The sequence below is a fragment of the Vulpes vulpes genome, chromosome 13 (assembly GCF_048418805.1).
Source record: "Vulpes vulpes isolate BD-2025 chromosome 13, VulVul3, whole genome shotgun sequence".
NCBI classification, from domain to species: Eukaryota; Metazoa; Chordata; class Mammalia; order Carnivora; family Canidae; genus Vulpes; species Vulpes vulpes.
In genome coordinates, this window is record NC_132792.1 from 158,359,694 (window position 1) to 158,371,841 (window position 12,148).

The window sequence follows — 12,148 nt, forward strand, 5'->3', positions numbered from 1 at the left end:
CTTCGAGCCAAACTTCCCGAATTTGAGTAGAGAATAACATTTCTACAAAATACCTATAAAAAAAAAAAAGCCTCATTCCGAGGCACACACCTTAGGAAACGCTGCTCTGTGTGCCTGTCTAGAGCCTCTTATCTCACGAGCCCGCTAACGAGGAGCCATCCCGGGGGCGGCACGCTGGATGGGCCACCGGGTCAGCCCCTGGGAGCACCGTTGTCTTCCTCCAGGGCCTGGCGCACTGCGGGTGTCCGGGCCGCTGGAATGGATCCGGCAAACGTAGAACGTTGTACACGTTGAGTGGCTAGACTGGCATCTAAGCTTCAGTCCCAGAAGGGCCAGCGTGTGGGATGGAGGGGGGAAGGCGGACACATGCATTCTACTCCTTGCAAGCGGACCAGCCCCGTCCTAGTTTATCCACCTCTCCCTCCCTTGCTCTTGCCCTTGATGGGGAACGGAGGGAGCAGCAGCAGCAGCAGCAGCAGCGTCCCACAGTAGCCACCCCGGTCGTGACATTTCCTAGACCCTTGCTGCTGAGCATGACCCCAGGACCGGCAGCCTTACTGGGGGCTTCTCAGGAGTGCTGAATGTCAGGCCTCCCCCAGGCCTTCTGAATTAGGATCTGTAGTCTTAACCCAATCCCCGGGCTGATTCATGAACAAATTAAAGTTTGGGAAGACACTGCCCTTGCCTAGATTTAGAAACACCCGGGCAGCGCTTACAAATCCTGCTGCCTGGGCTGCCCCCCACGTCTCCGGGGATGAGACCTAGGCACCCGTGTTTGTAAAGCTCCCCACGTGATTCCGGGGTGCAAGCAGCCTGAGGAGACTCGTCTGCACTTGACAGAGCCGTCTACACACATCACAGCTTTGTTCCCAGCCCCCCGTGGGTGTTACCATCTGTCCCACTCATCAGGTAAAGACTAAGCACGGACGAGTGTCCAAAGGGCAGTCTTGACCAACTTAGAGCTTAGAATCAAAAGATCCAGAATTCTAGTCTTCAGGGATCTTGGAGCCCAGGCAGTCATCAACTTAAGGTGCCAGATTTCAGGAATTACAGAAGGGTCGTCCGGGGGAGTGGGTTGACAGGTGGGTGGAGGAGGGGACTGAGTGCGGGGAAGCCTTCTGGAGCAGGTGGGCTGGGATCTGTGGTGCCCAGGGGAGGGGGAGGCAGAGTAGAGGCTAGAGTAGGATCTGGTTCCAGGTAGGTGCTTTCGGGAAGTCTAGAGGCAGAAGCCGTGAGCGAAAGAAATTCCCAGCCCCCCACAGGAAAGCTAATGAACAGCCACACTGAGTGGCCTCCCTCGAGAGAGGGCGATGCCATCCCTAACATTCCCACGGTGCCTGGCCAGGAGTCCCTGGGCCCGTGAGGGAGCTGCAAGTCACAGACACGTCGCACACCAGCATCACCTTGAGCTGGGCCCCGCCGGATTCTCAGGATGGGGATGCAGCCCAGGGGTACGTGGTGGAGCTGCGTGGCTCAGATGGTCTGCAGTGGAGCCCGTGCCACCCAGGCACCGTGCCAGTCACCACCTTCACAGTCAAAGGGCTTCGGCCCCAAGAGGGCTACTTCGTAAGGGTGACAGCAGTTAACGACGGGGGCCGCGGCCAGCCCACGGCCCTGGACACAGTTGTGCAAGCCATGCCGGTGACCGGTGAGTGCCATCTCCTCCTTGCTGCAGGCCCTTCCTGAGAGGGACCTCTGAGCCGCAGCCATGCACCTGCTGAGTCAGGATCCCCTTCCCGGGTGTAATGACGCGCTGTTTCCCAAGCAGCCCTGAGGAGCCAGGCGCTGGACCAGGCAGGCCCATTCAGAAACGTTACCTCCTTACGACTCGTGAAAATCCTACGAGGTTGATGTTTGCACCCCCAGTTTCCAGATAGGGAAGCTGAGGTCAAAGGTGCTCTGCCCTGGGTCACACCACTGGTATATGGCAGAGCCAGGATTTAAAGAGGTGACTCCCCCTGCAGGATTCTTTGCTGCTTCCCAAGCATGACCTAAGAAGGTGTAAGTGCTGCTCCGCACCCACGGTTCATGTTCAGAGTAGAGGACACCCAGCTCCCTGTTATCCAAAGATGGATCGTCTTTTCCCTTGGATTTAATTGCTTGGAAGCAGCAGACCTTCGACCCAGGGTGGCCTGGGCCGTCATCCCAACAGGCCCTAGTTGCCATAGTAACAATAAGAGAGGCAAGCGATCCTGGAACCTCGTCCTGGCTCTGCCTCCGACCTGATGTGGTCTCCAGCCTGTCACTTCCTGCCTCACATCAGTGTTTTCTCCCCTGCAAAACCAGAGTCCGACGACTTTTGCACTGTCCTCTGTTCTGGCCCAACCCTCACGGGCCCCTTGAGGGCTTCCCTTCTCAGCTCCCCTTCCTTCCCAGCTAGCACGCGCCCAGCTCCTGCAGCTCCCCCGCTGCGCCCCAGCATTCTCCTCCCAGCTCCCCTCTGCAAATCCTCCCGAGCGCCCACCCCGCCCTCCGTGGGTCTCTACATCAGCCAGTCTGGCCCAGACACGCCCCTCCAGCTCGGCCTTGTGGGAGCCCCGGGGCTGGGGCCCAAGCGTGGCGGGAGGTGACGCGCCGTCTTCTGTGTTCCAGTCCGTCCCAAGTTCCTCATGGACTCCAGCACAAAGGACTTGCGGATGGTCAGAGCTGGGGACACCGTTCGTGTGCCTATCTCCTTCGAGGTGAGTATTTCTGATGCAGAGTGGGGAGGGGGCCCGCAGCGGCCCAGGGAGCCGGACTTGGCCCTGTGGCTCTCGCTCACCGCTCGCCGGCGGCCTGGGGTGGGACCTAGCAGCTCCCTCGCTCAAGGGACAAATACCTTAACCTCTCCGGGCTCCAACCTCCTCATCCATCAAATGGGGATAATAGTAACTTATCTCTGAGGATTTTTCTGAGGATTCAGGGACTTAATACACGGATGGCACGTAAGTAGTGCCTGGCATACGGCAGACACCCCGTTTGTGTCATTTATTATTATTATTATTATTATTATTATTATTATTATTATCATCATCATTAAAATCATCATCATCATCTGAGTGGGAACTCCTGGGCGGCGGAGCTTGACTCACCCAGAAGTTACTCTAAATGACCTGTTCTTGACCACGAAACCACACTAAGGGCAGTGATGGGGACAAGAATCTAACACACCCTGAGAGCTCCCCGACCCCGCGCCCTGTGCCTCCCATGTGTCCTTAGATTCTTCCGTCCTCAGAACAATCCTGTGGGCGGAGTGACCGCGGTGTCCGCTTGACGCCAGTGCGCCCAGGCCCCGGGGGTCTTGCGGGGAGGGGGGTCTGCTGACTCCCTTTCCTGCTTGCTCCACCCCGCCTCCTGCACCAGCCGCTCTCAAGCGGCCTCTCCCCTGGGATGCCTTCCCCCCACTTACACCCTAGGCCCAGCTCACGTGCATCGCCCCCAGAGCTTCCCCTCCTGACCCCACTTTGCTCTCCTGTCCCAGGCCGCCCCCATACCTGAGGTCACCTGGCTGAAGGATGGCCTGCCCTTGCCTAAAAGAAATGTGACCTCCACCAAGGAGGGCCTCACCCAGCTGCTGATTCCTGCGGCCAGCCTCTCCGACAGCGGCCTCTACACCGTGGTGCTGAGGAGCCTGCAGGGCGAGGAGGCCACCTACCGCTTCTCCCTCAGGGTGGCAGGTGAGGCCGGCCTGGGCGGGGCTCCCGGGGCCCGCCTGCCCCTCACCCCCTCACCGAGGCGCAGGGCTCCCCCTCCGGCCTGGTCACAGGTCTCAGCTACCCTCTGCTGCCTGGGAATACACGGTGACGCCGCCACCAGCCCTTCCCAAGTGCTAGAAGAGAGACAGGACAGGCAGAGAGAGGGGGTCTGGGCGGGGTGAGGGGTCCATCGCTCTGCCCCAGGACCTTAGGGACCGTTACGCCACGGCCTCTCCCCAGAGGAGCTTCTAGGGTACAGACACGACCCAGGGCGAGGTTCCCCCGCTCTAGAGGCAACTGTTGAGCCCCGGGGGACAGTCTGGCTCCCGCTGCCTGCACTTGAGGACCTGGGGGAGGGCCCTGCGGGGTCCCCCCCAAACTCAGCCCCCATTGCTTTCCCGTGCAGCGTGCCCGAGGGCGCCCGGACCCATCCGCCTGAAGGAGAACGTGCCCGGGACGGTGACGGCCGAGTGGGAGGCCTCCCCGGATGAGGCCGGGGAGGACCCCGTGTACTACGAGGTCCTGATGCGCTCGTCGGCACGCGGGCGCTGGCAGCAGGCGGCCGACCGCGTGCACACCAACCACTACACCTTCCTGGGCGTGCTCCCCGGCCACGAGTACCACTTCCGGGTGGTGGCCAAGAACGAGCTGGGGGCCAGCCCGCCCTCGGACACCAGCGAGCCCTGGCGCATCCCCCGCCATCGGGGTGAGCTTGGGGGCTGAGGGGTGGCCCACGTGTCGCTGGCCCCTTGACCAGCCAGCGGCCGGGACCTGTGGCCCTGCCCACCCTGCAGGGCGGCCCTGACCCGGGTTGGGGGGGGGGGTCCGGAGACAGCAGAGGGCTGTGGGGTCCGCCTGTCCAGGGCGCCTGCCTTTGGGTGGGGTCTCAGGTGAGCGGCAGGCTGGACGGCAAAGAGGTTGATGTTTCTCTGAAAACCAAGCGTATTTTACAGTCAAATAGATGTGGGCCTTCAAAACAGTCACTGGGAAAGGCGGATTATAAAACGGAATGTATGATTCCATATTTCTAAAACACCAGGATGTCTGGAAGGCTCCACCCCTAAAGGTCAGCTCTGGTCATTGACAGGCAGGGAAGTGAGGCTTGGTCTTTATTCCTTCCCCTTTGGACTTTCTTACACAGTCTGGCCACAGTGAAGTGGGTGTTAGCTTGTAGTGAAAAAAAAAAAATCCAAAATGTATTATAAGAAAAGGATAAAAAAGTGAGTTGAACCACGGGAGCTAAATTTACAGGTAAGATTGAGGCAGAAAGTCCCAGAAAGTGCTTTGGAACTTTGGAACGAGGAGCTTGCTGCCCGCCGCCCGCCTGCCAGGCCCTTGTCGCCCGCTCACCCTCTCTCTCTCTCACCTGCTCTCCGCCACAGACAAGTTCACGGTGAAGGCTCCAGGCCACCGGGAGCCCGACCTGAACCAGAAGCCCCGCTTCCTGGTGGGCCTGCGGACTCACCTGCTGCCGCAGGGCTGCGAGTGCTGCATGAGCTGCGCCGTGCAGGGCTGGCCCCGGCCCCACGTCACCTGGTTCAAGGACGACCAGAGCCTGGCGGGCCACCCCACAGCGTACAGCACCGACGTGCTGGGCGTGTGCTCCCTCGTCATCCCCAGCGTCTCCCTCAGGGACGGCGGCCAGTACAAGGCCGTGGCCGAGAACGCGCTGGGCCAGGCCGTCAGCACCGCCACCCTCATCGTCGTGGGTCGTGAGGAAGAGGAGGAGGAGGAGGAGGAAGGCGGGTCGGAGGAGTAGTCCCGCGCCTGGGAGCCCTCCCGGTGCCCTCAGGGTGGTCGGCCCGGAGGTCGGGATACCGAGGTCCTCTAGCCGCCGGGGCGCTACAGCAACTCTGTGACTTAAGCTGGACGGCGCTCGCCCTCCTGGGCCCGTGATTTGCCCACCTGCAAGGTGCAACGTCGCCCTAGACGGCGGAGCACCGGCTCTCGGCCTGCGGGACCGTGTATGCGCCCCCCCCCGCCCCCCCAGGCCCCCGGGCAGCCCGCGGCTCCTCTCACGACGGGGGACGAAGGGCCTGTGTTACACCTTCGGGAACCGCAGACCCCGACGGGAGTGCTCGGGAGGCCCCGCTGGCTTCCCTACCGCTAGTGCCCTCGTCAGTACAGCAGTAACACTTGTCAGTAAGAGGACGCTTTCCTTGATAGTAACTAAACACCTTGTATTTTGAGTAGAGAACAAAGTAAACATTTTAAATTATTCAGAGTTGACCTTTGTGGAAAAATCGGGTTCACCAACCGGAGCCCCTTTTCTGTCTGCAGCACCTAGGCCAGGGGCCCCGGGAGCCACTCCGTAAGTGCCCCCGTGTGTGCACACACCTAGTCCTGTGTTTGGGGGTGGTCGTCAGGGAAGGAACTTGCTGAGCTCGGCGAGCACGCGGGGTCTCTGCATTTGAAGCCACAGCGCCTGCTGGCGGAGCCCCTGGGCCGACCTCGTTGCTGTGTGAGCTTCACCACGGGCCGGGGGTGGGAGGGCAGCGGCTCCCCCAGGACCGGCCGGATAGCCTGGGGCTCTGTGTGTCGCAGGATCCAGCTCCCAGTGTCACCTCCCCCGGGGGTGGCCCTGCCTCACTCCACAGCCATGGCACGAGGACAAATCCCCAAAACCTCCCTCCTGACACATGCACTGGCCCAGAGAGCCAGTCCTAACAGATGGGGGACACCTGGGGAATATGGGGGCCATTCAGCCTCTCCACCCCAAGCCAGGTCCCTGGACAGATGACAGTGAACCTCCTCCACTCTCACCGCGTGGCGCCTTTCTTCTCCACTTCGGGACACCCAGAGACAACCTGTCTGCAAGAGGGAGGCCAAGTCCTCGTTTTCTGGACGCGGGTTCCCAGAAGGAGAGCAGAAAGAGCTGGGCCTGCCGTGAACAGAGGAGGGAGGAACGAGGAGGTCACCTGCGTGAGGGCCAGGGCATCAGGGGGTGCAGGGGGGCTGCTTTCTGTGTTTTTCGCCATTAAAACATTAGGCTAACGTGAGCCTGTCATTTGCGAGTTGGTGTGTTGGAGGCAGAGCCTTCGTTCCAGGCCCGGCTGGGAGGACGGGTGGGTTCTGCGCCTCAGCTTCCCAGGGCGGAGAATCAGGGTGGGGTTAGAGGGTCTGCGTGGTGGAGAGACCTCCCCTCACTCCTCACCCACGTGCCCCACACTCCTCCGGCCAAAATCCTGTGAGCAACAGAGCAAGAGGCTTTTCTGGTGTCATCGTGTGGGGAACACGGAGCCAGGGCTGCACAGAGCCGCCCTTTGCCTGTCCCTCCCGGGGCCGGGAAGAGTCTGCACTGGGGAAATCCTACTCCAGGATGTGACCTGGGGCCCCTGTCAGAAGGTGCTGAGAGAAACCCCCAAGTGCATGGGGATTTGTGTCTCTCGTTCAGGGCTCTGTGGGTCCCTCCTCACCTTCTCCACGGTCCCCGCTGCCCTGTGTCACACACAGGATGGGTTGCCTCCCTTTGCACAGAAGGGCCTCGATGTGGTCTCCCGCAGAAGCTCTCACCCTCCCTCATTCTCCAGACACGGGTCCTGAACCTCCCAGGCTCCCAGGAAACACTCCAGAGTTCCCGGGGGGTGAGAAGGAAGGAGGGAGCCCCAGGGAGGCTGAGCCCCATCCTGTCCCGGGGGGCAGGTGGGTCGGCCCCAAGGCCCAGCAGGTGGCCCAACAGCTCTGCTTTGCACTCCCAGTGCTGGGCTCCAGCCTGGGCTTCCCCATCTCCTCTCACGCCCAACTGCGGATCAGATGCAGGGGGAGGGATGAGAGGGGGGATGCCCAAGACACCTTCCTGAGGCTTGGGAATACGAAAGCTGGGGAAAGCTTTCCGGATCTGAGAGAGAATCCAAAATAGACAGAGGGCCTCCAGAGGCAGGGGCATGGACTAGATGACTTTGTACAGGCCACGGTCCTCTCCTGCCCCCACCGGGGGAACCTGCGAGAGCTGTTTCCCTTGGGTTTTCTCTTTTGCCATCTTTGCCTTGCTGGGGCAGCAGGCCGAACCGGGGCCATGAGCAAAGAAAGAAGTTCTTAGAAACTGAGGCAGTGGCTGGACACCTCGGCCTGTAGCAACTGTTCTCCTGAGGACTTTTTCTGCTGTAGGGTCCTGCAGTCGGCGGGGAGGGCAGGGCTTCAGCCCGGACCGCAGAGCATCAGCATTATAGGAGAAGAGGGGCTTTGCACAGGGGATGACCCAGGGCCTGTGGCCCCGAACAGGGATAAGCCAAGAGCCTTTTCTGCATTTCTAAGGGCCGAGTGCGGGCCTGACCTTCCAAGAAGGTACAAGGACAAAAGCCCCTAACTCCTGATGGCTTCTCAAGGTCACAGATCTTCGAACTGTGTTCACTTATAACCCATCAGTATTTAATACTGTCAATTTCCCCTTAAACACTGTTTTAACTGTATCCACAGGCTCTGATACACATCTTCGTTTGCATTCAGTTCGAGTTATCTCCTAACTTACGTTATGATTTCTTCATTGCCCCGTGGATTACTTAGAAATGTGCTGTGTGATTGTGAAAGGGGAGATTTTCTTGACTTCTGCTTAATTCTACTGCAGTTAGGTAACACACTATTATGATTTTATCTTTTTAAAATCTAATGAAAGGTGTTTCATGGCCCCAAATATGGTCTATTGTGTAAAATATTGCCTGTGCACTGGAAAGGATGTGCACTCTGCTGTCGCGGGGGGAGTGTTACGTAAATGTCGATTACGTGGAGTTGGTTGATGGTGCTCGAACCTTCTACATCCTTACTGATTTTCTTTCCATTTGTTCTTTCAATTGCTGAAAATGGAGTGTTGACATAGCCAACAAAATTATGGATTTGTCCAGGGTGTATACTACATATCTTTAATTTGTCACAGTTACATTCAAATAACATGCCTCTTCCCATCCAGAGCAAGAACCCCACCTTGCATTTTCTCCTCTCATCTGGGCTGCCTTGCCTTTCCCCTCTACATAAGTTATAAACCCCAAATACATGATTATTTCTGCTTTAAAAACTCAATTGTCTTTTAAAGATACATATATATATTTAAATATTTTACTTATTTATTCATGAGAGACACAGAGAGAGAGGCAGAGACACAGGCAGAGGGAGCTGCAGGTTCCCTGCAGGGAGTCCAATGTGGGACTCGATCCTGGGACCCCAGGGTCACGACCTGAGCCAGAGGCAGATGTTCAACCACTGAGCCACCCACATGCCCTTAAAGATATTTTTAATAAGAAAAAAAAAAGTTTACATTTACCATTTGCCACACTCTCTATTCCTTCCTGTAGATCCAGGTTTCCATTTGGCATCATCTTGCTTCCGCCTAAAGAACTTCTTTGAACATTTCTTGTACTGCAGGTTCTTGACAGTGCATTTTCTCAGCTACTATTCATGGGGGAAGAAGTTGTTACTTCTCCTCCATTTTTGTCAGAGCCTACCAGAGAGATTTTTTATTCAATGTTTTATTCTATAAATGTTCACAGAAAAGCTGAAATATTTATACGGTGACCTGTATGCTCATCGCCTGGATTCAACAATTAGCATAGCTGTGTCTGCTTTGTCACGTATCTAACCACCGACACACCTCTCTATTCACCCATAAATCCATCCTATTGGCTTTTTAAAAATACATTTCAAAGTAGGTTACAAACAGGGAGTACGCCTCACACCTGACCGCCTCGGCCAGATGGAAGACTTTTGTCAGGTGCAGGATTTGGCCACGAGGGGGCTGCCAAGTGCCATCAAAAGCTGTAGAAGGTCTAAGAGTCCACACTCCTGAAAGTGTCCTGTTCTGGGGAAGGTCCAAGGAAGAGGTTCTACAAAGTGTAAATGGCATCGTTTAGAAGGAGAGACTCCATCTGCAATGAGCAAGAAGACTGGAACACCTTTTATCTCTACCCTCAGAACCCTCCTCCTCTTTTTACAGTAATTTTAACTGTAAAAAGAGAAAATACATCATTGACCACTTTCTTTTAGGTGATTTGTGCTATTAAAGATAGCGGTTCTTTAGATCAGAATCTCAAAAAACTTGATGAAGTCAGGGTGTTATATTTAGGGAAATGAGCTGATAAAATGAATTAAATGTTAATTTAATTTGATTTACTGATTATTACTCTCCCTGAGGGCAGAGATGTAGTTTATCCCTTATCCCCAGCATGTAGATAGAACTCAGGCACGTACTAGTGCTCACTAAATATTTACTGAGATAATGAGTGAATTCAAGTACTTAATTCCAAATACAATAACCATACGTTGAATGTTATTACCGATAAAAATTAAAACAAATCTACTTTTAAGTGTAATAGGATTCAAAATAGTTATGTAGTATAACAGCTACTGTTACATTGCAAAACGGAAAAAGTTCTAAAATGTAACTTCCCCTCCAGAAATCCTGAGCAGTCCACTAAGTTTTCTGAGAGCGAGGGGGAGAGAGAGTTGTTGTGTGTTACAAAAATAAGTCTTAAAAAAAATGAAAGCATAGATTTTCCCCTGGAAAACTGTTTCCCCTGGAAAACGGTTTCCACATGTGCCCCAGGAGATTCAGCTTAAGCCAACACTGCATTATCCCAATCATTAATTTTTGGAAAAAAAAATTTGGGGTCGTCTAGAATCCTAGGGTGGCAGTTCTCTGTTTCCATTCCAATGTTCCGGAGATGTCACTGTTATTTTTTGACTTCCAGCTTTGTTGAGAAGTCAGCTATCATTTTTATCTGTGTCCCTGTACGTGTGCATCTGTTTCCTCTCCGACTGGAATATCGATTCTGTGGAAGCAGGGACTGGCCCTTATCCATTCCTGGATCCTCCTCTCCTCACTCAGTCCCTGGCTTGTAGAGAGCTCAAATATGTATTGATTATTCCTCGAGATGTTAATGTCTCTTCCAATTTCTCAAAAGGCCCACACACAGAGACTCACCCACACACATATCTTTTCTTCTCTCGACTCAATTAATAAAAATTAAAGAAGGGGGGACTAGGAGGCAATCGTACAGAATTGGAAGTAAATGCCTGATTTAAATGTGACCTCCAGCCGTACCGAACTGAGGCCATTGACCTAATTCTATGGGGATGGGGAGAAAGACTTTATCTGAACAAATTAAAAATGAAAGACATAGTGTTACTTACAACAAATAATGACTTTTTCAATAAGTAGGGAAATGGTGCTTGGATAACTAATAAACTATTCAGGAAAAGGTAAGTCAAGGCTTACCTCATACACCAAAATACATTTTCAATGAACTAAAGAGACAGTAATAGAGCATGCATGTAAAAACAGTAGGAAAAATAATGAGTTGTTATCCATTTCGTCTTGGTGCTGGAAAAAAATACTTGCTAAGCCTTCATCAAAGATGAAAACTTTGTATAGAGTTGATTATATAACAAAACAATTTTGAGTTTTCAAAAGACCATACGCAAAGTTAAAAGGCAAATGGCAAAGTAGTTTTAAAATTTTACAGCACAGGGGCCCTGGGATGGCTTGGTCGGTTAGGAGTCTGACACTTGGTTTCAGATAAAGTCGTGAGGTTGAGCCCCACTTTGGGCTCTGCACTCAGCACGACGTCCCCTTGAGATTCTTTCTCCCTCTCCCTCTGCCCCACCCACTGGTATGTGCTCTCTCACTCTCAAATAAATAAAGAAATAAATCTTTAAAAAATTTACAGCATATATGACAGTTAAAAATTTAACAATAGAGTTCTTATAAGTCAATAAGAAAAATACACTGTAATAGGCAATTGCACAAAAAGGGAACAGGTAGTTTATTTTAAAAATATGAAGCAGACTTTACAATTACATGACAATTACTACCTCTCAATTTAGCAAGCATTAAAAAGAATTATCTAGGGCACCTGGGTGGCTCAGCTAGTTAATCACCTGCCTTCGGCTCAGGGCATGATCCTAGAGTCCTGGGATTGAGTTCTGAGTCAGGCTCTCCGCTAGGTGGGGAATCTGCTTCTCTACTCTTCCTTGGCTTGTGCACGCTCTCTCCCTCTCTTTCTCTCTCTTACTCACTCTTTCTCTCAAATTAAATAAATAAAAAATTTTAAAGAATTTATTTAGGGGCTCCTGGGTGACTCAGTCAGTTGAGCTTTCAACTCTTGGTTTCAGCTCAGGTCATGATCTTAGAGTCCTGAGATCAAATCCCCCACTGGGTCTCGCACTCAGTGGGAAGTCTACTTGAGATTCTCGCTCTCCCTCTCCTGCCCCTTCTCCTGCTCACATGCACCCTCTCTCTCACACGCATACACTGTTGGTCTATAAGTTGAATTAATATCTCTGCAGAAAAATGAATTAACATGTATCAAAAGCCTTAACATGCATAAACCTCTCAGTGATACAGTAATTTTACCTTTCTGCATTTATTACTATGAGGTCAAAAGAGACTTCTTCAGAAAAACAGAGAATTTTCTATGAACAAAGTGAATAATTTCCATTCTATACTTCAGATAGAAGAAAAATGGTACTAGAAATAAGTTCTGAGA

The 12,148-nt window shown here is 53.5% G+C and overlaps 1 protein-coding gene across 2 annotated transcripts in view; it reads left to right on the forward strand.

Moving 5' to 3' along the window:
• IGFN1 (immunoglobulin like and fibronectin type III domain containing 1) overlaps nt 1-6,673 on the forward strand; it is a 32,757-nt gene extending 26,084 nt beyond the window's left edge. For both annotated transcript variants that reach the window (XM_072733460.1, XM_072733458.1), the window contains 5 exons: nt 1,346-1,648; nt 2,593-2,681; nt 3,461-3,656; nt 4,081-4,380; nt 5,057-6,673. In XM_072733460.1, the coding sequence (XP_072589561.1) occupies nt 1,346-1,648; nt 2,593-2,681; nt 3,461-3,656; nt 4,081-4,380; nt 5,057-5,433 (1,265 nt within the window). In that variant the 3' untranslated portion in view covers nt 5,434-6,673. The remainder of the gene's footprint in view (nt 1-1,345; nt 1,649-2,592; nt 2,682-3,460; nt 3,657-4,080; nt 4,381-5,056) is intronic.
• The last annotated feature ends 5,475 nt before the right edge of the window (nt 6,674-12,148 follow it).